Source organism: Mchenga conophoros, linkage group LG3 (genome assembly GCF_057382185.1).
Source record: "Mchenga conophoros isolate Kocher_MC1m ecotype Shallow Benthic linkage group LG3, M_conophoros_male_GT1.1, whole genome shotgun sequence".
Classification (NCBI taxonomy): Eukaryota; Metazoa; Chordata; class Actinopteri; order Cichliformes; family Cichlidae; genus Mchenga; species Mchenga conophoros.
This window is the reverse complement of record NC_140528.1, coordinates 55,200,814-55,224,693: the sequence shown is the minus strand read 5'-3', so window position 1 is coordinate 55,224,693 and position 23,880 is coordinate 55,200,814. Positions and strand designations below refer to the sequence as shown.

General features: G+C 40.9%; 2 protein-coding genes and 1 pseudogene across 3 annotated transcripts in view; 2 read left to right on the top strand and 1 right to left on the bottom strand.

Annotated features, from left to right (window-relative positions):
• The window catches only part of exoc6b (exocyst complex component 6B), a 127,798-nt gene extending 118,322 nt beyond the window's left edge, over positions 1-9,476 (bottom strand). Inside the window, exon 1 of one of the 2 annotated variants that reach the window (XM_085263567.1) lies at positions 9,223-9,476. In XM_085263567.1, coding sequence (XP_085119693.1) covers positions 9,223-9,311 — 89 coding nt within the window. In that variant the 5' untranslated portion in view covers positions 9,312-9,476. The remainder of the gene's footprint in view (positions 1-9,222) is intronic. The other variant, XM_085263568.1, reaches the window with a different exon arrangement.
• A 528-nt stretch (positions 9,477-10,004) lies between these two features.
• LOC146579569 (small ribosomal subunit protein mS40 pseudogene) lies at positions 10,005-10,696 on the top strand (annotated as a pseudogene).
• Positions 10,697-11,674: 978 nt separating this feature from the next.
• Positions 11,675-23,872, top strand: tkfc (triokinase/FMN cyclase). The gene is made up of 17 exons (XM_085263565.1): positions 11,675-11,777; positions 12,302-12,491; positions 12,570-12,674; positions 14,520-14,707; positions 16,420-16,498; positions 16,594-16,683; positions 17,262-17,296; positions 17,382-17,466; positions 17,553-17,642; positions 18,030-18,146; positions 20,018-20,137; positions 20,436-20,573; positions 20,646-20,752; positions 20,840-20,946; positions 21,779-21,812; positions 21,911-22,003; positions 22,091-23,872. Exons 1-17 carry the CDS (start codon positions 11,772-11,774, stop codon positions 22,247-22,249), a joined length of 1,743 nt encoding a protein of 580 aa, XP_085119691.1. The 5' UTR covers positions 11,675-11,771; the 3' UTR covers positions 22,250-23,872.
• The last annotated feature ends 8 nt before the right edge of the window (positions 23,873-23,880 follow it).

Below are 23,880 nucleotides of genomic sequence, written 5' to 3'. Positions count from 1 at the left end.
TGTTAAATTAATAAGCTGTGTTCCTCTTTGTGAGGAACAGACTGGCAACCATTTATTTTTATGTATACAAGGTTAACATGAGGTTTGACTTAAACAGTTTTCCTAAATGTTTAAAATAAAACAAAAATGCAAAGAACTTTTATTTTAGTAAAATAATAAATGAGAACAGGACGAAAATAATTAAAAACATTACTGAAATTCTTCTTCAAAATAAAAGCTGCTGGTGAAGTCAGACCGAAGCTGCTGACAGTCTCCTGTTTGAAACCGGTGCACTGCTGCCAATGAGTGGCCTTGCAAATGAACAGTTTTCATCACAACACCTCGAATGAGCATCATTGCAGATTTTATTTTAGCCCAACACCAACACAGCTGAGCCAAATGTCGTTTGGCGCTGTAGTTTAACATGCGGCTCATGCAGTCTCATGGCTGAACATCCAGCACAAAGACTGAGCCTCTCTGTCATATTTGAAACAAACACCTGCAGCCCAATAAGGAAAAAGCATTTTCCATGACTTTACAGTAGGAAAACCACAAAATGAGCACATGCGTAAAGGTTCCCTGTCATTAATGGCTAAATCTGACAAACCTCCCCGCCGGCATGCTGTTAAACACAGGGTGGAGCTCAGCACACATACACGACTTTTTAAAAGCCTCTTCAGCTCAGGAGGAGCTGGACAACTCTCAGATGCACTCAGCTGTTTCTGAAGAAATAAACATGAGCAATGCAACCTCCACGGGCATTGAACGCACAAAAAAATCTGCAGAAATCCAAGCTCAATATTCTCAGCTGACGCAGACAGAAACTTAAGACTTAAATTGACTGCTGTGCTATTTAATCTGTTTATATGAGCTTCTGATAATCTGAACAGATTCAATGAGTAACAACAATGAACCTGAACAAGCTTTTATGAAAAAACACAGACAAAAGAACAAAAAAGCTGTTATTCAATGTGTGTGTGTGTGTGTGTGTGTGTGTGTGTGCGCGCGCAATGTCTAATGCGACGGTCATTGCATTAGAGAAGAGGTCTGTCATGATACAGCAGCACTTCTACACAATGTCACTCATTCATTACCCTCACTTTAACCTTTTCATAGCCAGCGCTGTTCTTGCCCGTCTGTGTTTATGCAAGTTGTAAAGCAAGAGTGCATCCCAGCATAACTGCCTTTTAGCAAGGCAGGAAATCCCTCACTGAACAAATATGCAGTTGGTGCATAAAGCCATTTGCAGACATTTAAATACGGCTAAAATTCAGCTGAACATCATTATAGTGTTGATGTCATTTTCTGTAAATCTGATACTAATTTAACCAACAGCAATGTAGGGGAAAAAATTCAACACAAGCACAAATTAGATCAGGGAACATTGTTTTTTTTTTATAAAAATAAATAAATAAATCTATCAATAAATGAAACTTAATCTGGACTTTGGTACGGTGATAATGACCTTTTCCCAGGTGCCAAAGTGACATCTTTAAATCTGTTCTGGCTAACAGACAGACATCAACAGTGAAAGTGATGGAAACGTTCCTGTCACTACCCGATCCGTACCGGAAACCCGATCGGTACCCCGCATGCGCGAAAGGTTTCTACTTCCGGTCGTAGCGTTTTACGATAGTTATGGGTCAGAGTATCTGTTAAGATGTTAAGAATAACAAGTATATCTTAAAATGTTTGCAATAATGAAGCATTTCAGTACAATGTAGACAAAAACGAAAAATAAAAAGAAAGTTACGGATCAGGACTCTCCGATCCTTACTGCGCATGTGTAAAGTCTGACCGTACAAATCGGGTCTACCCGATCCGTACCACGCATGTGCAGATGTTTTCTTCTTCTTCTGTTCGTTTAATGGCAGTTTACTCCCCAGTGTACGAGGATACCGCCACCTGCTGACCGAGCGAATAAACCCTATTATAAACTGATTTATCGTCATTACAAACGTGTGTTAAATCTGATTTAGCGATAGTCGAGTGTGTTTATGCTTGTCTGTGAGGAGAGGATTGTTGGAATAGTGATGATGATGTGCGCTATCACTGTCAATTGTCAGTAAACACTTCATCTGGCTGATGAATCTACACGTGAGATATTACAAAGTCTGCATTATTAACTCTGTAATTAGGCGCCATTCTTCTTATTTTACGGCGCTGTTGCTCAATCGGGGGACGCTCTCTGTTGAGGAGAAAAGCATGAATTTCTTTGTATACGGATTATCCATTGTTTAAATGTCCCGGGCAGTCGAAAAGAAGGCAGAGCTGTTGAGAAATGCTAGGAACTAACTGGGCGCTAACCGCATCATTCAAATATATTGAATGTCGCAAAGAGAGGAAGTGACGTAAGATTTGCGCATGCGGGGTACCGATCGGGTTTCCGGTACGGATCGGGTAGTGACAGTTCCTCTGTAACAATCACAAAGTCCCTGAGGGGGATGTTTTCACGCATCAGCACAGAGAGTGACAGCCTAACAGTCACAGAAATCTCTCGGGGTTTCCACCAGCACACAGCAAGCCCGCAGCGCCAAGCAGCTTTCTTTTAAAGCTACACTTGTTTTTAAGCTACAATTTAATGTGAAAATAGTTGGACAGTTCACCAGTGACATCTTTAAAACGTAAACACTCTCTAGGAAAACAGCAAGGTGACATAAGTGCGCTCTACCCTCAAGTATAGCAGGAGAAAGTTCACTGATGTCGGACAAGAGGGTCTGGCTTGGTGTGGGACCTTTAGGCTTTTCTACACTTAACTCATCACACCGTGCATCTATGGGCGTTGCTCGGTGCACTGGGGCACAGTCATGATAGAACAGGAAATAGACTTTCCCCATATTTTTCCCACAAAGTCAAAAGCAGAGAATTGTTTACAATGTCTTGATTTCCTTTCGCTGGACCTCAGGGGGCCCAGACCCCCACAGCTCCGGTCAAGCAGGTAACCTTATCCTAACATTTGCCAAACCCAGACTCCTCCGACTACCAGATAAGAGGAGAGAGCTTGGTCAAGTCACAGAACACAGGACCACTGCGTTGGAGTCCACTGCCAGCATGTTTTACACTGCTCCACCTTACATTTGGCACCCAGCACCCTGTTTTTGTGCTGATGTTAATGCCAGAGGAGGTTTGGAGCTCTGCAGTTCTTGAGTCAGCAGAGTGTTGATGACACACCCACTCTGAAAGTTGCAGTGGTTCCTAAATGCCTCCACTTTGCAATAATGACACTTACAGCTGTTCATGGAATATCTAGGAGGGAAGAGTTTTCACAGACTGACTTGTTGCAACAGTGGCATCTAGGCCGGGCCATATCATACTGTTCACGGTAATACCGGTATAGTGTTGGGCAACGCACATGTGCAGTGCCTTTGTTTACATACGCACATGGCGGAAAAAGCGTGCCGGCGACGGAGAATGAGGGCAAAAGCGGATCGTTGAATGAAACAGATGAACCAGAATTGGTTTGTAAAAATGCTGCAACTTCAGTGGTGTGGAACTGGTTTAGCTTTCGTCCGTCAGACACACAACAAAGCACTATTTTTGGTAGAGCATGCTAGCGGGCCGTCGTTATTACCGTGTTGTTTGGAAAATACGGCACACTTAAACTCAATCCTTTGATTTTTCTGAAAATCGACAGTGGCCCTTATAATCCTGTGTGCCTTATGTATGAATCCTGGTTGTGTTTACTGACCTCGAAATGATTTTATGTCGTACACGGCGCTCGAAAATCTGTCAAATGTTTTAGTACGACTTTGCTAAGCTACGAGCCCGCAACGCTTGATGGATTGTCGGAGCATTACGGCTATCGTAGGCAGGAGCCTCGTGGAGTGATACGTACTGTGCTTCAACATAATATTACCGTATTGTGTGTGTATAACCTTTTTTAAGTTTTGTGGATATTATACATGGTTATGCTGAGGATATGTCGGCCAATTTCCACTGGAAATGCCTTTTGGTTAAACTGTCAGCAAGGATTTGCATTTGCACTGTTAAATGTTTATATAACTTTACTGCACATAAAAAAAAACAGCTGCTTGTTCAAGTGAAAATACATTATTAGTGCAAAAAAAACCCATCAAAATTGTGGAGTTGTAAAGTATTTTGTCTAGTGTCAATTATATCGTTATCGCAAATTATCAAATGTATATCGTGATAAATATGTTTGGTCATATCGCCCTGCTCTAGTGGCATCCATGCTTAAATTCAGTGAGCCCGTTAGAGCGCCCCACTCTCACTAACATTTGTAAAGGCACACTGCATGGATCTTACTACTTATCTTATACACCTGTGACAATGACACTGAAAACACCTGAATTAAAAGATGAACTAATGTCGCCCAATACCACACTCCATAGAGTTTATATCCACAATACCCAACACTTCTTTTTTTTTTTTAAAGTGATTAAATACTTTCTGTTCAAGCCATGGGTTAACTTATGTTTCACATTTAAATAGTTCTTTAATAAACACACACCGCCAGTGTTTGACATTGTCCGCAATATTCTGCCCCTTTCTAAACGTTTCCTGTTTTTGTGCGTTCAGACTTGGTCACCAGTTCTCGTCCCATTTCAATGCTTTCACATCACACATTGTGACACAACGTCAGCAAGCTCCCCAAGTATTCAGTAAAGCTGATACGTCATATTTAAAGTAAGGAAAAAAGTTTAAACCCCAAACGCCCTCAAGAAGGAAAATAGAAGCCTGAGAGATTTTAAGCCTTGGATGTCATTTACTGTTTTGAGTCCATTGTCCTTTCACAGCTGTCAAAAATACTTTATATTAAACTGAAAATGATCAGGAAATAAGGAAAAAAATATCAGCACTAAAAATAAGAAGCTGGATATCCACGAGCAAAATTACATCGCTGCTGGGGTGGGATTAATGGAGTGCAATGCACCTGCAACACAGCTTAGTGTTTATGTCAAAGTCAAACGGGTGGAGCGATCACTGACTCAGACACACAATGGGCAGTGTAAGGAGAGACGGAGGGAGAGGTGTGAATGACTTAGCCTGACATAATTAGAGAAAATAAGTGAATGGAGGTCAGCTGAAGGTAAACAGTTTATTTTTTTCTTGTTTTAATTTTCTTTTGTTCTACGAATGTTTTCACATAGTTTTAAATGGGCTAATTATACACATGAGATAATGATCCAACTGTGATCAAAGGTTGATTGCACAGGCCGCCTGATAGGAGGCAACTTTTCTGCAAATCTCTCAGAGAGATTGTCAATGGTTCGTAAATAATTGTGTCAACAATAATAATATCCAACATGCTGCCATCAGTCTGAACGAGTCTGTTAATGAGCACAACTCGAGGGGACTCGACTCAGCTGGCTGCCAACTGGTTATATTTCTATAAAGCGGGAAGGCTGCCAAGCCCCTACGTGAGCTGACGATCTATCACATTTCATTGCTGTATTGTCAGAAACAGATTGGATCTAATTGCCAACTTGACCCCTTTCAGTAAGCTCCGCCTTATGGCAACATTTATGGCATGTTTTAGTGACAGTGCTGGCGTGCTTGAGAATCTCGTTTTGAAAAAAACTGAGGTGAAATAAATGTGTTATTGTAGAAAACTGATACAGACATAGTTTAACTTTGAGAAATTAATTTGCAGTTGAAAAAAGGTGATAAATAGTAATGTGTGTTACTGCAATACTCAGAATATCACAAAATGTAAGAAACTGCAATAACGTCATATTCGACGTGTCTGAGGATTCCCAACTTTAATTTTATAACAGTCCAGTTATGTGTGTTTTGCTTTACAGTTTCTTTGCTTTAAAAATAATTTTTCAAAACGTTTTTCTGGAATCAATTTTGACAGCACTGCTTTCCCGAACTTCTTTTAACCCCTGGGGGCTCCAAAAATATACTTCGAGAGGCTCAAAGTACTTTTTTTTTCTTCTTGGGGGAAAAAAAAAAAAAAGACAAGTATTTACTAGAAAAAGCAAAAAGCAACAAAGTACTCCGAGAAACAACAAAGGACAAACAATACTTGGAAGCTTCCTTTTCACACATCACTCTTTAAGCTTTCACCTTATGGTCAAGGATGCCAGCAGAGGCTACTGAAATTTTAATAAAGGCAGCTGAAACACTAAATGAGATTCCTGGCACACAAAGTGGGATTTCTACCATGAATTTTGAGCTTTTGTTCCACTAAACTTTAACAAAATCTTCAAGCTATACAAACAGTTGCTTTAGCTGATGTTGTAATTTATTAACAATATCAACAATCTTCACTGTAATGTCCAGCCCTGTAGTGGCCACAACAACCTCAATGAATATTTTGATTGGACTGTCTGGGCTTCACTAACCCATTAGCATCAAGGTTAAACACCCACCCATCGATCTTTTTAAGAGCTCATCCAGTTCAGGGTCGAGGATGAGCCGGCGCCTATCCCAGCTGTCACAGAGCAACAAGCAGATTGAACAGGCCTAAATACACACACACACACACACACACACACACACACACAATATTTTAGTATTTATCCACAGCATTTCAGTCTTGAGTTTATGTTGTAACCTGAGGGAGTTGGCTGGTTGCTGCAGTCATATTTATGCTGTCAGGGTGGAATTCTGCAGCTAGCCTCGACCTGCACACCAATGCTGCATTCACACGCGCACACACACACAGACGCGCACGCACACAGCTCTCACTGCCAATTTGATTTTTCCAGGCTCTTTCTGGGGACTTTTAGTCCTGGGAAAGTTAAATGGAGGCTGAATAATAGCCAGAAGTTAGAAAAAGTTGCAGAAGATGTAGCTCAATCAAAAGTTTAAGAAGTTTACTTTTCAAAACTGAATTAAGAGATTAAAGTAATGAAGCCCCAACAGATTTGTCGACATAACCGACAGTCCAATAGTTCATTACCAGATGTGGTAGGTAGAGCAGGGCGATATGACCAAAAATATTTATCACGATATACATTTGAAAATTTGCGATAACGATATAACTGACGATATAATTGACACTAGACAAAATACTTTACAACTCCACAACTTTATTAGTGCAAAAAACCCCATCAATGTATTTTCACTTAAACAAGCAGCTGTTTTTTATGTGCATTAAAGTTATATAAAAATGTTACAGTACAAATTCCTTGCTGACAGTTTAACCAAAAGGCATTTCCAGTGGAAACTGGCCGACCTATCCTCAGCATAACCATGTATAATATCCACAAAACTTAAGAGGTTATACACACACAATACGGTAATATTATGTTGAAGCACAGTACGTATCACTCCGCGAGGCTCCTGCCTACGATAGCCGTAATGCTCCGACAATCCATCAAGCGGTGCGGCTTCGTAGCTTTGCAAAGTCGCACTAAAACATTTGACAGATTTTTGAGCGCCGTGTACGACATAAAATCGGATTGATTTTAAGTGTGCCGTATTTTCCAAACAACACGGTAATAACAACAGCCCGCTAGCATGCTCTACCAAAAATAGTGGTTTGTTGTGTATCTGACGGACGAAAGCTAAACCAGTTCCACATCACTGAAGTTGCAGCATCTTTACAAACCAGTTCTGGTTCATCTGTTTCATTCAACGATCCGCTTTCGCTCTTTTCATTCTGCGTCGCCGCCATGTGTGTATGTAAACAAAGGCACTGCGCATGCGCATTTTACCCATATTCTATCGCGATATCTCATTTTCCTATGTTGCCCAAAATTACACCGGTATTACCGTGAACAGTATGATATAGCCCAGCCCTAGTGGTAGGTATTTTTTACTGTTTTATATCCCTCTTTTTTTAAAGCCCTGTAGAATATCTGCACTTACCAAAAAAAAATAAAAAATGCTTCTTTGGAAAGTTTCATTTCCCCACTGCATACATGCAAACTTGACAACTTCCTTCCTTTGCAAACAAAACTCCCTTTTTTAGGCGTCTCTGGACTAAATTTAACTCGCAATGAATATGACAGCTCCAAAATTAGACTTTGCCAGTGTATTTTCAGAGTGTTGAGCGCACACAGGGTGAAGTGGAAATACTGAGGAGTCGGACACAGGAGATGAAACGTCACCCACAGGAGGGGGAAAAAGAATAATATAAAAAGGCAGACGAACGCGGCAACCGGGGGTGTCGCACAAAGTTGTCAAGTCATTTTAGCAACAGGATCTGGAGAGGACTGATAAACACACATGCTCTTTCTCTCTCTCACACACACACACACACACACACACAAACAAACACACAGCGGAGGTGCCCTGAATAACAAGTTTAAACAGGACTTATGATGACCAGAAGAGCCCAACGTAGAGGAATAAGAGGGGAAAAACACCTTTGATACGCCTTTGGTAGCCTGCAGCATTTCCCCTCAAAGCTGCTTCACAGAGGCCACTCAAAGGCCACAATTTGTAGAAGATCCCTTTGCTCTTACGTCTTGCTCTTATGCTCTCGTTGTGTTTTTCACCTCTAATCTGAAAGCTGAAGATAAACACGAGTGTGTACCCATTCCAGGTGCAAAACGAAGCATCCTCCTCCATTCCCTGCTAATATGATTGAGCAAACCAAAAAACAAAACAAAAAGGGAAGCAAGGCAATCTTTTAAGTGTAGCTTCCACTAAATTATTGATAAAGACACTAAACGGTCAATTAGAAGCATGACAACCATCAGCACGTGCCTCTCTGCTGCTCGGGGAGGGTTTGGACTGAGCCTCTGTCTTCATTCATTGACACATGCAGGGTTTGTCACGGCTGCTGCACTTGACACTCCTTGATAAAGCTGCTGCTAACAGCAAAGGGCACAAACACTCGCCCCCTCCATACAGAATAAAGTTTACTAACCCTGCCCTGACAAGTACACAGAGCCACACGGGTAACACGAACGGTTCGGCCACGGGAAAACAGGCTTGTGCCCCCGTGTGTGCCGAATGTCAATTAATTAGCACAGTTAGCTTAATGTTAGCCAAAGTTGTTGAAATTCCTGTGGACGACTTGCCGAAACTTCTGCGACAAAGCCAAACAACCCGCCTTGAGAAGAAAACGTGAAGCCAATAAAGACAGCCGGCAGTCAGGACTGTTCAGGCTCGACACTCTATATGTTCAAAGTGGAAATTAGCTAGCTTTAATGTTTGCTAAAGTTAGCCGGCTAGCTGTCCGATAATGGAAGCAGACGGGTTAAAGTTTTGAGCAAGCTCCGGGAGTCTCTGGATCAGCGCTAGTCGCAGCCAGCTAGCCGCGGCTCCCGCAAGCTGAGTGACGCTGCTGCTCCCCCAGCCGTGGAGTGGGGACTGACTCACCGGAGTGTCGGTCCGATACAGTTGGTGTCTGTGCTCTCGATTTCCCGCAGGATACGTTCGTGCTCGGCGGCTGTCTCCAAACTCGCCATCCTGCATGTTGCTCCGGACGGTTCCGAGCTGAGCTGAACAGACTCGCCGGGATCTGTGCGTCACGGCAGGAGGAACCACAGGGTTGGCTTGATATTTTAACCGAGCAGCCCGAGTGAGCGGAGCTTTCCTCTTTGTCGGGAAGAAGGGACGTTGTGTTATGAGGAGCGGCGACCTGTAGAGTGTTAATGTTGGTTTGATAAAATAAACTAGATTTTTTACTCCCCTTTTAAATGTTGTTTTACTTCTGATTCAAGATTGAAGACTCTTTGTTGTCATTATGTAAACATAACATAGCATAACAATACACTAAGTAAATAATAACAATCACTTTTATTTGTTGGCACCTTTTAAAACTTCTCACGGTCATCAACATTAAATAAAATTTAAAATAAAAAAATATGTTTTGAGCATTCATCTCCAGTTTGGCATCTTAATCAAAAATAACAATAATGTGTTGACTGTTTTTTTTTAAACTTTTTTGTAAAACAGTCAATTTGCAGGAAATCAATAAAAATAACCAAAATTTTACTATTTGACCAAAATGGTCCATTAAAAGGGTGAAAATTGCAGTGAAGCCATTTATTTGAGTATAATGGCTTTAATGTTTGACACCCCTGATCTATAGTAGGACAACATGGCGATAAGATATACTGTATAAGACCTTTCACCTCTAATCCGGGTAGGATCTGAAAATGGCTACCTCCATGAAGTACATCGCAATGTTTTTATGTCGTGTGTCGCCTTCAATTTCACATTCAGTTCGTCAGTATCAGTCCCTTCTAGAGGCTACCTGCAAGGACATGTCTTTCTTTGTCTCTATTTATACATCCCAGACACTCTTACTGCAAAGCAGCATTGCTTTAGGATGGAGGACAGGCCTTGGGATTACATGGAGAGTGAAGAGTATATTGAAAGGTATGGAAGCAATCCAGTGTGGACTGACTACAGGAGGAACCACAAAGTAGACATCCCCCCTCACAAGACTTGTAAGACTTGCATTAGAGGTGATAACATATGTGGAAACCCCTGCTCAATTTGTTGTGATCCAAACATCATCATTCACCATCAGAATGTCAAGTTGTTGCAGCAATTCATTAGTCCCCAAACTGGAATGGTGTTGGATTCCACTCGAACTGGTGTCTGTATGAAACAGCAGAAGAAGCTAAATGAGACAATTAACAGCACAAGATCACGGCTTACTTCCTTTTCAGATTCCATATGTGGGATATGCCCACAGCATAATTCCCATGATGCTGTGGGCTCCACACCACCACCCCCTTCCTTTACTTTAGATGACAATTGGTATAAATGATATGGGGAAATACTTCCTGATGAGAATGAAGTGGCTAAAGTCAAGAAGACATATAAGGCTTAATTAAAGTGACCGCGGCACTGGTCATGCTGTCACAAAGAGACCTATTGCAAAACTTAGTTTGTTTTTAGCCCCTGAGATGTTTTTTCTACTGGTGTGCACAAAGTTGTACAATAAACCACAATGAAAAATTGAAAAAAAGAAATACTGTATAAGTTGTAAGTATGCCCACTTTCTTTAACCTAAAAATAATACAACTAAATACAAAAACATTTTAACTTTATCCATTCCTCCTCACACATGAAAATAAATAAAACAACAACTACAATAATAATAATAATAATAATAATAATAATAATAATAATAATAATAATAATAATAATAATAATAATAATAATAAGAAGAAGAAGAAGAAGAAGAAGAAGAAGAACTGATTGCAGCCACATTTTATTATGTGGCAGATTCAGACATGCACATGCATATCTTCTTCAGTGATATCATGTGTTGGCCTCTTACTTCTGTTAATTCTGAAATTGTTTCTTTCTTGCATTTCTATTGTTTGATTATTTGTTTTTAAAGTTCCTTTATTTCATATTTTCGCTTTGTCTAATTTCACAGGAACTTATGTGTGACTTATTTATACTATATGCCTTTATTTCTGAGGGGTTTTACATCTAAGTGACCTCATATGTAATTTCCTAATATGTGTTTGTGCCTGTAAAGCCCTTTGAACATCCATATGACAATGGCCTATATACAAACGAAACAAACTGAAAACTCAAGTTTTAATAATTTTCCCGGAAACAAAAAGGTGGGCGTGACCGCTGTGTCCTTTCTCGAGCTTAAACCGAAACAAGACTTCCTTTGATATTTTCAAATTAAAACCATAAGTATATGCTGGCCTCGCATCTTTTAGCTCTTTTATTTAATAGCAGTCTGATTTTGCTGTATCTCCAACATAATGCAGTTTTGGAGCATTTTTGTACTCCACGGACTATATGTGTGCTTTTAAAAGGGGAGCAATGCTTTTATTTTGTAGGCATACTTGCTTACTCAGACTGCAGGTGTCAGTCTGAGTAAAGCTTTCGGATCTGACGCTACTCATTGTGCCTGCTGTCGGAAGAGTGAGAGAGCGAGAAAAGTTAAGATGGAGGTAAAAAAGAAAAAAAGAAGAAGAATAAAGACAATTTGAAGCGATCTGTTTGAATACGAGTGAAGATTGTCCGGTTGATAATTTGTGTTAACATGAAATGTCAGTGGTTCGCTAGGCTGGATGAGCCCGCAGCACTTTGCACATGGATCAGAGTCCATGCAGTGATAACGGGAACAAGCTGTGAAAACTCAGCATTTTAATTGCGCTGTTGTTGCAAATAAAACTTTAGTTTGTTTTTAGTTTAATTGTGCAGCTTTTGCCAACTTTAATTTAACTCGCGCATATACACAAACACAGGCGGCGTGGATCTGCTTGACTGTGTCTGTGCCACCTGCTGAGGGCAACTCTTGGACTTCAATCATTAAGACATTTGAATGGCATTTCCACAGATTCGCAGATGCCTCGTTGTGTAACTTGCATGAGGATAAACGGCATCTCAGTTGTGTCTTTTGAGGCTGATCAAAAACACATATTCTATGTGGGGTTTTTTCCCCATTTTTATTTTTTATCTCTTTCTATTTCAGCCCCAGAAGAAGTTGATCAACTCAGCAGAGAGTTGCGTGGATGACGCCCTCCTCGGCCTCGTCAGGGCCTCTGGGGGCCTCTCTCTGCTAAAAGGCCACAGGGTTGTGCTTCGGTCCGACCTTGAAAACCTCAAGGGAAAAGTGGCCCTCCTCTCTGGAGGGGGGTCGGGCCACGAGCCTGCACACGCAGGTAAGACTATTCCTTTACACATGAACATGAGATACTTCTGATTACCTCAGCTCTGATTTCTCCTCCTCGTATCCTCAGGTTATATCGGAGCAGGGATGCTGTCGGCGGCTGTTGCAGGAGGAGTGTTTGCATCGCCGCCTCCTGGCAGTATCCTTGCTGCCATTCTCTCTTTGCACAATGCAGGCAATGTGTCCTTCAGTTTTCCGTGTGTGTGTGTCTGTGAGAGTTGGTAGTGCATATATAATCACTGATCTTATCTGTTTAATAAAACCAGTGCTTGCACAGTGCAGTGTGGTGCAACTCTTTTTAAAAAAAGTCTAACTGTTGATTTGATTTGAAGTTTGACCTTTTACATTTGATCCTTTTGCCAAAATGGTTCACTGATCTCGCCCTGTGACAGTGCTGCACTGTTGCCGTCGTTAACGCTGCACCTTATAAAAATTTGGTGGCCACTTCCTTTCAGTGAGGAAAAAATCTGTGTCCATGGTGATTGCATTATTTTTGTAAGTAGTCACAGAGGGTCTAACACCTTCACCCACCTGGTGTGAAGTAACCTGTCTGCAATGGACAGACTCAGACTGTCTTCAGTCAGTCTCACAGTTTGCAAATAAGTGCATGCAGATTGCCAGCATGTGGGAGTAGGGTGGAATCGACTCAACTGGATGCCAGCTGGTTATATTTGAGTTATATTCCTGTGCAAAATCAAAGGTTACTGAGCACCTGTGTTAGTCTGCAGATAAATTACTATCCTGCAGCAACTACTGGGAGGCAGAGCCTTCAGCTTTCAGGCCCCTCTTCTGTGGAACCAGCTCTCAGTTTGGATGCAGGAGACAGACTATGGCTGTATCCCAATTCAGGGTCTGCAGCCTTAAAGGCTGCATTTTAAGGCCGATTACGTCACAGCGACGCGACGAAGGCTGTCCCAATTCGAAGGCTGCTCGAAATGCGGCCCTCAAATGCGTCCTTCATTTCCCTGAATTTTAAGGAGGGGCGCCTGAAGAGTAAACTTTAAGTAAGTACTGAATATTATGTCACTTATTTATGTGCAAATGTTTAATAACGAAGAACATTAAAACATTACTGTTGGCCACATGTCGGCAAAGTTATGTGACATTAGTGACGTTTGTACTAACTTTGTTTTAAAGCCTTTACTTTAAAATATACGCCGTTCAATAGCTGAGCTTAATCTTACAGAGAATGACCAAAGCTCATGTAGAAACAAACAAACAAATGATGTTCTCCTTCATGTCTGTCAGACAAAGCTGTATGAAACGTTTCCAGCTGTTAGTATCATGGTTGCTAGGCAACCTGGGCAGCGCAACGGAGGCTAGACCGTCCCATTTCACAAGCGTCCCATTTCACAAGCCTCGCATTTCCAGCCTTAGCGGTCTTTAAGTACGCGGCCCTTGAGGATCATTGAGGCTGCGTACTTTAAGGCTGCAGACCCTGAATTGGGATAGAGCCACTGTCTCTTCTTTTAAGATTAGGCTTAAAACTTTCCTTTTTGGCAAAACATAGAGTTAGGTTTGCAACAGGTGACCATGAATCCTTCTCCTAGTTACACTGCAATAGGTGTAGGCTGCTGGCCCCAAAAAGAAGGATAAGGACAACAAAGTGATGTTGTGAGAACAGATGCTCATCATAACCCCAGATCAGCTACTGCTGTCTCTGGCAGAAGGGAACAAAGACTGTATATAAAAGACTGAGACACACTTTATACTAATGGTTAGCAAGCTGGAGTTGTGAGTGCGTATCTGACTGAGAAACTGAGGATGCTGTTCATAGGGTAGCGACCCATCAGTCACAAACTAGAGAGTCAAAGCCATAACTAAAAGTGTTTGCTGAGGTCAGAGGGTTCGTTGTGCAGCCAAAGCAGTTGTCCCCTGGTGGCCATTAGAGAGAATGCAGCTTTTAAAATACATAGACCTAAAAGCTATGTCCATCTTTTATATACTGTCTGTGACCTGCTGCAAGTTTTTTTTTTTTTTTTTAAATATCCAATGAACTAACAACAGTCTTCCCACTCAGGAGCCTCTGGGGTCCTTCTCATTGTGAAGAACTACACAGGTGACCGCCTTAACTTTGGATTGGCTGCAGAGCAAGCTCGTAACCAGGGCGTTGCTGTTGACATGGTGATAGTTGCGGAAGACTGCGCCTTTGACCAACCAAGTAAGGCTGGAAGAAGAGGCTTGTGTGGCACTGTCTTCATACATAAGGTACACAACAACAGCCTAATAGAGGTGTTATTTACTCTGGAAACAGCTCAACTTGGACCAGTACAAGTGTATCCTGAGTTAAAAGGGTTATAATATTATATCACTGTGCTCATTTTTTTTATGGTACAAATGCTGTTATAAAGCTACATGAGGCACATTTGTCCTGTCTGCCGGTTCATACATGCCAACCCTCCCTATTTTTCCGGGAGAATTCTGAATTTCAGTGCCCCTCCCGGAGTCACCATTCTCCCGAATTTCTCCTGATTTTCCACCTGGACAACAAAAATGAAAAACCATATCCCAGAATTCATAGCTCAGCCCAGCCAGTTCCAGTTTCCAACAATGGCGGCAGCTACTTAGTTTTAATATTACTCTTATTATTCTTTCTGGGTCGCAAAATAAACTTTTAGCATATTTTCAGGCGAGAATGTAGCTGTGTAAACTTCAAATAACTGAGTTGGCGAGAACAGCAAACTCCCGGCACGTTTTCAAGCCCCTGCGGTCTTTCGCTACTCAGGTTAAACATGATATATAAGTCACTTAGATAACCTAAAACTGTTATTGTTTGACTTTTTTTTCAGTGTTTTATTTGTTCCTGAGTAAATCCGTTTGGCTGAGATTAAAGTTACTAGATTAGATTAGATTAAATAAAACTTCCTCTGGGGTTTTCACACAGCTGAATAAACGTCAAACACAAAACTGACTAAACAGAAGTGTGAGATGGTCGAGAATTTACACCAGCATCCGGTTATATTTAGATAGCAAGGAGCAGATGGCAGTTTCACTCCACCGAGAGAGCTCGTGACGTAATTCTGAAGGCTAGACCGTCACAGTTGCTCACTTCCGGCCTACCTGGCTTTTGGAGGACCCGGCCCACTTAGACCATGAAGGCTGGGTCCTCAGGTGGATGCAGCCTCTGCATTTGGACAGCCCCAGCTGGGGGACAGTAATAACAGTGACATTTAACTTACTTTAAATAAATAATTTTAAATAAATAAACACTGTAAAATTCAAGTTTTTTGAATATGTGTATATATATATATATATATATATATACCAACCCCCCCCCCCTTTGTCTCCCTAATTCTGAGGTCTCAAGGCTGGCAAGTATGTGCCGGTTACTGATCTTGCAAAAAAGAAACTGTGAAACTGTTCTCTTAATAATAATTTTTTAAAAAAAAGGAAAAGCAAAAACAAATCTTAAAATGTATGGAGGACTGAAACTGCCAACATCAAACATGAATTAAATGTATAATATGCCCTTAAATGTGTCTAATTTAATTAAAAAATAATTAGGCAATAATTCATTCATAAACTCTGGCATTATTTTTTTTTACTTTACCCTGTAATTATTTATTTTTCCCACGTAATTATTTTTTGTAATACATATTTTTATTAGAACCACAATAATAATGTCACATTTTATTAAACGCTCCATGTTTTTTCCCACTGAATGAAGCTCTTTTGTGTATTTCTTTTTATATTATTATTTGTATTTATTTATTTTACCGTCATTGTTGTGAGTCATTTTATGATGTTGTATTTTGTTGATCTAGGTTGTTGGAACAGGAAAGTATACGTCATCTTGTGAACTTAAGCAGAAACCATGAATTTGTATATTTTGCACCATGCAGCCTCGTATCATTGATGCTTTTATTAGATTTTTGTAGTATTTTTCTTGCCTTTAAACATGTGGTCTCTCGCTCTGTTAGCTGGCTGGTGCTTTAGCAGAAGAGGGCTGCTCATTGGATCAGATTGTTTCCAAGGTGACGGAGATTTTAAAGAGGATCGGTGAGTCGCGCTTTCTTTTGGGGTTTTTTAATACATTTAATACTTTCTGGGAACACTGGAATATTTTTCTTAATGATGTTTCTGTTTTACTCCAGGCACTCTGGGGGTGAGTCTGTCTCCATGCAGCGTTCCCGGCTGCCTGCCTTCCTTCGATCTACCGCCAGGAGACATGGAGGTCGGGCTGGGTGAGGGATGATTAGAGGAGGATGGAAAAGGTGGAGTTGTGAGAGCAGGAGAAAGAGAGTGGCAGAATATGGAGAGCAGCCTTTTGGGCTGACACCAGTTATCTAGACTTTTATTTCCAGAACTAAACTTCCACCCAAGCTAATGAATACTTTTTTACATATTTTTTTTTTTTGTGACAAATGATTTAAAACCAGATCGTTAGAATGGCCAATCTCCATCTTTGACTTTCTCTGCAGATGTGACATCATGTTAGTGATATTTTAGAGAAAATGACTGAATTGCACCATCTAGTGGTGTGCAAGAGCAGTTAAGAGCAGCAAAATGGTTTAAGTGAAGCATAAAATAGTGTTTCCAAAGAATTCATTCAGTCAAATGGGGAGATGGGGATGTCAGAATTTCAGCATGTTAAATGGGTTGGGTGTCTTTAATCTGAATCTTTCTATTCAATTCATAAAACTGGAGGAAATTCACTTGTAAAAGCTGAGAAAATGATGGAAACTCTTCTAAAGATGCACAGATGGCGAGAGCACAGGAGACGAAAATGAAATAACAGCCAGTGTTTTCTTTCTATTTTCAGGTATCCACGGGGAACCTGGAATAAAGAGGTCAAAGGTGAGTCGGATTTGAACCTTAACAGCCTGAATGTGCTTTTACCATCAGGCTGTATGGCTCAGTTTCTGTTGATCTTCTCCCTCAGGTGGCCTCTGCTGATGAGGTGGTCAAGACCATGATAGACCACATGACCAACCCAAGCAGCCAATCGCATCTGCCGCTGAAATCAGGTTCACTAAATGACATCGATCATGTATCATGCTGACCGTTAGTACGGCTACTCTCCATGTGTGTGTTTTTTCCCTCTTTCCTACAGGAGACAGTGTGGTTGTGTGCGTGAACAACCTTGGAGCTCTGTCTTGCCTAGAGATGGCTGTGGTGACTAGATCGGCCATCATCTGCCTGGGTAAGTGTGTGTCTGTGTGTGTGTGTGAGGTAAGCATTTAACCATACTTAGCTGGGTCCTACTGTGCTTCTCTCACATGATCACCATTTTAACTTTAATATGCAGGAAAATAAATACCTGCATCTCACTACACCCTGTGAGCTAAAATATCGTCCATGTAAAACATAACCTTGTCTCTTTTATTTTTCATAGCTTATGAATGGCAGTTTTTGTGAGTAGCTAGACTAACTAAAAGAAACCGCAGTGGAACGTTAATGAATGCTATTGAATAACATTTTTTATTAGCACTTAGCATGAGCTCAGATGTGATTTGATTGGCTGGTTTTGGTGGGTGGGGGAACAGCACGATCATTCGATAATCTGGAATATGATTGGTGTTTTTTATAGAAAGCCGTGGAGTGGTGGTTGCCAGGGTGATGTCTGGGTTGTTCATGACCTCTCTGGAGATGGCAGGAGTGTCGCTGACCCTGATGAGGGCTGACAAGGAAACACTGAGGCTGATAGGTAAGTGTTCAAACACATAGCTTTGTTTTTCTAAACTTGTGAGGGCCTTTGTCATAACATCACAGTGTATTCAGAGCTTCAGAACTTCAAACTTCAGAAGCTTCAAAGTGAATGCTTACATGATTGACATGGCAGCAGCAACCAGTCAGTCAGCTCTTTGGCATGAAAACCACGAGGCAAACAACTAATCCAGTGGTCTAAAGAGCTTGGAAAGAAAAGCATCTGGACTTCTTGGAGTTTCCTTGAAGAAGTTTCACTTCTCATCCGAGAGGCTTCTTTGGTTCTAAGAGCACCTGGTGGAGAGTCATAGATTTTAAGCCCTATGTGAGTGTCCCCCGAAGAGGGTCATGGACCCCCTATTGATCCTGTACCTAATCACATGAGGCAAGATGTGAAAACAAGTCTGACCCAGAGGTGAGAGTGTGAGAGTCTGAAAGTCATATGTCTGAACAATCCCTTATAGAGTGGAGGAGACTAGCAGCAATTAGAGAGCAGAGACCATGAAATCTCTGTGAAATTCACCAACATGTACCTACTTTCTGCATCTTTGAAGCGAGGAACTACTACTGGGCAGGAAAGATAACCGAGTGATGTATGACACAAGTTGGGATGGTCTCTTGGAGGTGTTTTCAAAAAAACTTCAGATTCAAAGGTCATTAGCTGAAGTTATTAGGCTGTGTCACCACTTTGCCAAAGTCTGGAGGAAGACCCACTGTCACCCTCACGAGACTGATTTGGATGTTCAGGAACAACCCAGAAATCATCAAAGCGAGTTATAAACTGGAAACTGCTGGAACACCAGCGTGTTTGTCCACAGTGAAGCGAGTTTTACATCTTCATGGATTGAGAGGGTACAGCCCAAGAAGGAAGATCCTGTGCCAAAATTTACATCTTCAAGCTTGACTGAAATGCCTTCTGAAGAAATGCTTTATGATTAGAAGAGGCAAAGATTGAGCTGTTTGGCCACAGAGAGATGTTTGGAGGAGTAAAGGTGAGGTTTTCAAAGCTTAAAACACTGTATGACACTATGACATCTCTGAGGGTGTTTTGCTACTGGTGGTACTGGTACATTGGATAAAGTGGATGGAATAATGAAGAAGGAGTACCTCTAAGTTCTTTAACTTCCCTTCAAATTGACAGCTAGGTGGTTGAAACTTGGACACAGTTGGTTTAAAAATTGGTTTAAATGGATAAAGCAGGCTAAAAGTAAGCTTGAAAGCTGCGGCCATGTCAGGAAACCAGGAAATTTAAATGAACTCCACCAATTCTACCAAGAAGAATGATCAAATATCATGCTAGAATTATGCCAGGAGCTTGTTGATGGCTACTCTGAGTGTGAAAGCCCAAAATACCCAAACCCAACCCAAAAATCACGATGTCATAAGTCACTGGACACTGAACATCCAAGGTCACCACATATCCATAATCACATACTGTGTATGCTACCATTGTATACAGTGTATTATCTTCCTTTTTTCATTGATTGTACTTATTGTATTTTTGTATTTCCTTCTGATATCTGTACCTGAGCTGAGGTGATGCAAAAATTTCCCCGTTGTGGCATCAATAAAGTCTTATCTTATCTCTCTCTTAAATAAATTCAGACTTTTGCACCCAGTTCTTGATTTCTCATTAGATTTAAATTAAGTTATTAGATTTATGCTGAACAATTATTCTACCCTGGAAAAGGACTGGTTCAAAGTAATCATTAAATCCAAACTTAGAAGGAATTTCATCCCCAAGATGAGTGAATATTAACTTCTGATAGAACCACACAAATAAGCACTCTCATATGGGTTCAGAGACACAGATTTATATGATAAATAAATTTGTTACTAATGAAAAACACACACCTCCTTTGTCCCATCAAGATGCTAAGACTACTGCCCCTGCCTGGCCAAACCTCAGCAATGTGTGTTTGAGTGGACGCAGCTACATCACAGAACCACAAACAACCATCAAACGGCCACAAGATGAGAAGCACTCTGAAGGTTAGTTCATGAGCTTTTTGTGTATGTGTATTGCAATCAATTATTGTAATGCATTACTTATTCAAGGCTTATAATTGAACATGTTTAAAACTTGTTTACCTGCATGAAATTGAAACAGGATGAACAAAAGGAAACCAACAAATTGTGCTGTCAGAGAGGGCATATTGGACATTCCAGTTAGGACACATAACATCCATTAACTCTTACTCTCTAGCCCAGTATATAATTTCTGATCTATATATTAATAAAATAGTTTGGGCTTTTTTTAAATGGAAGTTTGTTTTGTTATTCTTGGCAGGACCACTTAGTCCTGTGATGCATAAAACCTTGGAGAAGATTTGCTCCACTCTGTTGGAAAAGCAGGAGGAACTCAATTCCCTTGATCGTGCTTCCGGGGATGGAGACTGTGGTAATACTCATGCTCAGGCTGCTAGAGGTAAGAAACTGTGATTACTATCTTCAGTAGCTTAAAGAGGAACTTGTAAAAATAGTGAAGATGCTTGTTCAGCCATTCAGGAGTGGCTTCAAGGACATGTGGTCCCCGGTTGCCCCGGGAAGCTGTTATCAGTCGTTGCTGGATTGGTGCAGGAGAAAATGGGCGGGTCTTCAGGAGCGGTGGGTTTATTGATTCAAGTGGTGTTTGACTGCAGTATTCTGTCTTAATCAGCACAAGCACATGTACTAATGCTCAGTTTATTTCAGTTGTACAGTCTGTTCCTCACTGCGGCAGCCGGTCATGTGACCGAGGGGCGGAGCAATGCTGCAGCCTGGGCCACTGCTATGAATGCTGGGACAGAAGCAATGAAAAAGTAAGGGTTGGTAACATTTTCATGTCTGTATTTATTTCAAAGTCCACTTTTCTTCTTCATATGGCCATTTAACTGCTGTTCCAGAGTTTTTGATCTTATGATCAATGTTGGCGTGCTGCTCTCCAGTTGGTTTAAAAGAAACTTAGTTTATTCATTACTACAGTCACATCATCAGCAAATGCTATACTTGCCTTCCAGTCTGAAAGCTCTGGAATATCCTTACATTTAACTTTTGAATTAATGCTCTCAGGTCCCATATTATTTGCCAACCTGGCAGGTGTGTGGTAGCCTATGTCACCATTTTCAGTGTCATGCTCCTCCAAAAGTCCAACACTGAGTTGACTTCATCAGGTCTTTCGCCGGATGAAGCTTTAAGTTACAACATTCAGAACATAGTTAATATTAGCAGGGGATTTCACTACATCTCCTGGTTTATAACACAATGCAAAAATACCAGTTCAGTTCTGGATTCATGTAAGTCACTTTATCTTGTATCCTCTGCAAAAATCCAGTATTCTTCCCTGTCAGATTTGGACAGCCATTGTCTACAACAACTGCAAGTTTCTTCCTTTTCAGACCCAGCTTATCGCAGCATACAGTTAGGTCCTTGAACAAATGACTAGCTGTCATAGTCCATTTTTGCATTGCTGCTAGTTCCTCTGTAATCTCAAAAGTACAAAGATGAGTAAGTGGGCTGTTAGTGTATGTCACAACTCAAGGAGAATAAAAGTCAAGGAAGAGAAAAGTGCAAATTGTCTTCATTGTTTTTCAACCGAACCTCCAGATTTCTGTGCAATGGCCAGGTCGGACTTAAATGTTGACTTTCTTGCAGATATGGTGGTGCCGCCCCTGGAGACAGAACAATGGTAAGATTTTTGTCCCCCAAATCTCATTTAATCTGAATTACCTAATTTATGAAGAGTGTCTTTAGCAGTGAAGTTTCTTTGTTTCTCTTACCTTGTAGCTGGACGCTTTGTGCCCTGCAGTTGATGAACTGATTAAGCTGGCCACAGCTCCATCTGGTGGACACATGGCTGTACTGCAAAGTGCTGTGAAGGTATGGTGCCACCTGGTGTTGATGTGGTTGCACTGCTCACTCAGCAGATTTTTCTACATAATGTTCCTTTTGCTTCGGTCTCCACAGAAAGCTGCTTCAGGAGCGGAGGCAACTCGTGACCTTAAAGCAAGGGCTGGGAGAGCCAGCTACATCTCACCCAACCTGGTCAGCCTGCCAGACCCTGGTGCTGTAGCTGTGGCAACCATCTTGAAAGCTATTCTGGAGGTGCTAGAGGGGCGAAAGTGATGCAGCCACCAGGATAAGAGTAGAGGGCTAATGCTACCTAAACAAAACTGTGATGCAAGAGTGATTATCATTTAAAATATTTTGATTTTGTGATGCATATTTTACATTTTTGGAAGCTATTTTTCACACTATACACAAAGTAAGTCATTACAAGCTGTTAAACTGAGTTTACGAAACAAAAGGATGTAAAAAATTATGGCAGCAGTGCAAAGATGTAAAGCAAAAATCAAGAAAAATAACTTTGGTATTGTCTCTAAAACATATTCCATTGAAAACTGAATCATATGAACAGCAGGAGACTTTTGTAGCAGAAGGGAATATTCATAGTTTCTACTAATAAAGGAAAAATCTATTAATAGATTGGTGTTAGTGATTTTGGTATTTGTTATTAAAAAAGCAAGATCCATTTATCCATTTTTCTGGTACTGATCTGGGATCACAGGGATTACTGGCATTCCAGAGAAGCCAGAGTCCATCTCTTGAAAGGCCAAACTCTTCACTCTGTCTCTAAGGGAGAGCCCAGCTTTTTTCACTTTGTGATCAGATGCTCCATCACCGTTTCTTCCTGCTGCAGCGATGATCTTGACTTTATGAAGGGTTTGTGTGATTGATATCAGTATGATTCAGATAATTAGTGAAGATAAATGTTTGGGAAATTCTTTTGTTGCATTTCCTGCTATATGATGTGCAGTAAAGATAATCCTAAAGGCTGCAATACAGCAGCTTTTAAAGTGAGGCCACAGCTCGTGCACACTAAGATGATCGCTTTCATGCAGCACATAATCTGTTGCCAGGTCTGTAGACCTTTTTTTTATTGTTCAGATACACGTTTGTTCTTCACACAACACAACTTGTATAGCAGCAGCATTCATAGTTCATTGGTGGGTTTAACACCTACTATGGTAAAAGGTTCAGGATGTGATGATATGAAAGGAAAATATTATTAACATGAAGATGACCTGCATTCATCTGTGCATGCATTCATGCAAACATCCATCATCCATGCATGCATGCATGCAGTCATCTACCCATACAATATCCATCCATGCATCTCCATAGTAATCCATGTATCCAACCATGTATGCATTGTTCATTCATCCATTCATCCTTCCATGCATGCATGAATCCAAACATGTATACATCATCCATCCACCCATCTACACATCTATCCATGATTCCTGCATGCATCATCTGTCTACCTATCTATCCATGCATCCATCAAAGTGTCCATCTACCCTTTGATGTCTGTCAGTCTGTTCGTGTGTCCGTACGGTGTTATCTTCATATTCAACTCTGGGTCCTGAAGGGAGTTGGAGCAGCTGCTTCTTTTATATATTTTTAATTTTAAATATGAAGGTCTTTTATCTTTCTTGTTCCACTGTGTGGCATAATACAGATTAAATGTAGTTTAGATTCCAGTGCAGTAGGACAGTCCTGATATAATAAAGTAACTAAGACATATTATGTGTACATATAGATATGTGTGCTTTAACAGCACACACCCACTCCCTGTCCTCTTCCACACAGTGAAAATGAGTGGACATGGTTCAACAACCGTCTCGTGATTCTCACAGTCTGTAAAGATTTTTCTCTTTGATGATTAAAACGTGCAGATAAAGTCTTTTTCTTGT

Excerpts from the sequence above, each read along its gene's own strand:
- tkfc (XM_085263565.1), top strand. Across the intron at positions 12,492-12,569 it reads CCACGAGCCTGCACACGCAG|GTTATATCGGAGCAGGGATG; the intron begins GTAAGACTATTC and ends TCGTATCCTCAG. Across the intron at positions 14,708-16,419 it reads GCACTGTCTTCATACATAAG|CTGGCTGGTGCTTTAGCAGA; the intron begins GTACACAACAAC and ends TCGCTCTGTTAG.